The 1,737-nt window shown below is 41.9% G+C and overlaps 1 protein-coding gene across 1 annotated transcript; it reads left to right on the top strand.

Moving 5' to 3' along the window:
- Positions 1 to 428: 428 nt before the first annotated feature.
- Positions 429 to 1,727, top strand: HELRODRAFT_184464 (hypothetical protein; the record flags this gene model as incomplete). Its single annotated transcript, XM_009028342.1, has 1 exon — positions 429 to 1,727. One exon carries the CDS (start codon positions 429 to 431, stop codon positions 1,725 to 1,727), a length of 1,299 nt encoding a protein of 432 aa, XP_009026590.1.
- Between the last annotated feature and the right edge of the window lie 10 nt (positions 1,728 to 1,737).

The raw sequence follows: 1,737 nt of genomic DNA on the forward strand, positions 1-1,737 counted from the left end.
TGAGGCGTGCCGCCTATACATATCTATATATTTTACTAGTCATTCTATGCATGTATATTTTGTTATNTGATATGCTATATATGCGACGCTGCTGTGCTGTATCGCTTTTCTGAGTATAGGAAAAGAGTATAGATAGGAGTATAGAATTTTCTATAATATAGAAAGCGTTATGTAGATAGGGCGGTAAAAACATATAAAAGGCCGCGAGTTGAGATATAGAGAGGCTGGTCGTTTGTTATCTTAATTTTAGGTTTTGGTCTCTTGCTTGTCAGTTGTATTATTAATAGATTAATTTTGGACTTATCGTTTTGTTTTAATAAGGACAGAGGTTTGATTTGTATTATTTTGTTTGTTATTTTATTTCTTTTATTGAATAAAAGAAGTGTACACTTGAAGTTTGGCTCGACTTAATTATTCTACCTAAAATAATGGATGTTGAAGAAGACTTGTTGATAGTTGACGAGGTCGGCGTCTCTAGTCAACAAGCAGGGCGCGAACAAACTTCCGCCCGGCCCGTGTTTTCAGACCCTGAGAGGGTCTATTGTAGAGTGGCGGATCCCGGCCAGGAAAGACTCCGCCGAAGCGAAGGCTCGGGTGGATATTCGTATGCGGACGCGGTTCGGGACCGCGTGGTGCGGAATTCGAATGTCGCCCGGCGAAAATCTACAATTGGCGCCCAACGTGGGGCCTCTTTTTCAAACATTACAGGTTTTAGGTGCAGCAGGAGCCAAGGTTATTCTCCAAATTTTTTAGGTGACAGGTGCCATGTTCGACAACATGAAACTTTTTTAGATTTTAGGTCACAGGAACCGAAGGAGGATCGAAGATCAACCTCGAGCAGACTTTCAACGCCCGCCAGCCAACAAAATGAAATTGTTTTAAATAACAATCGTTTTGAAATTGTTGACAGGTACGAAGAAAAGCCGCGCATTGATTTTTCAGCAAATAATTTAGGTTACAGGTTTATCCCCAAACAGGATATTTTAGGTTTTAGGTGCCAGGGTGATCCGAAGTTGCAGGAGTTCGGACTGAATAAGCTGCGATTAGCGTCCAGTAGATCACGGCGAAATAAAATTTTAGGTAACTGCAACAGGTGCAGAGCGACCGAGCGAGAGAGAGACACAGTTGAACACAAGTTGACGAGTGACAGTCGGGAACCGCTTCATTTAACTGGTATGAAGTCTCAGGTTCATCAACCGCGTATAGGTGCCGAGCGTGACAACGACTTTTGTCGTCGCGAATTGCTTCGACCTGACAGATTTGATGGCACCGGCTGTCTCAAAACTTTCTTAAAAAAGTTTGAGATATGTGCCAGGTACAATAATTGGAATCTCGTAGACATGGAAGCGTATTTGTCATGTTCGTTAACAGGTGAAGCTTCACAGGTTCTCTGGGATTTAACAGGTTTAGGTTACCAAGAGCTGGTATCTAAGCTAGAAGATCGTTTTGGAACAAGAGGTCATGAAGAGTCATACAGGTACGAATTACAGATTCTTCGTCGAAAACCTGGTGAGTCGTTACGAGAGTTGTCAATGGTTACTAAAAGACTCATGTCATTAGCCTATCCAGGAGAGCAGTCAAGATTAGCTACACATCTAGCTAGGGACTTTTTCTTGTCAGCCCTCGATAATGCTGAATTAGAATTAAAGGTTAGGGAAAAAGAACCAAAGAACATTGACGATGCTCTTAGATTCGCACAGCGTCTTGAAGTTTCAAAGATGGTGTAGATTCATCTCA

The sequence above is a fragment of the Helobdella robusta genome (genome assembly GCF_000326865.2).
Source record: "Helobdella robusta unplaced genomic scaffold HELROscaffold_549, whole genome shotgun sequence".
NCBI lineage: Eukaryota > Metazoa > Annelida > Clitellata > Rhynchobdellida > Glossiphoniidae > Helobdella > Helobdella robusta.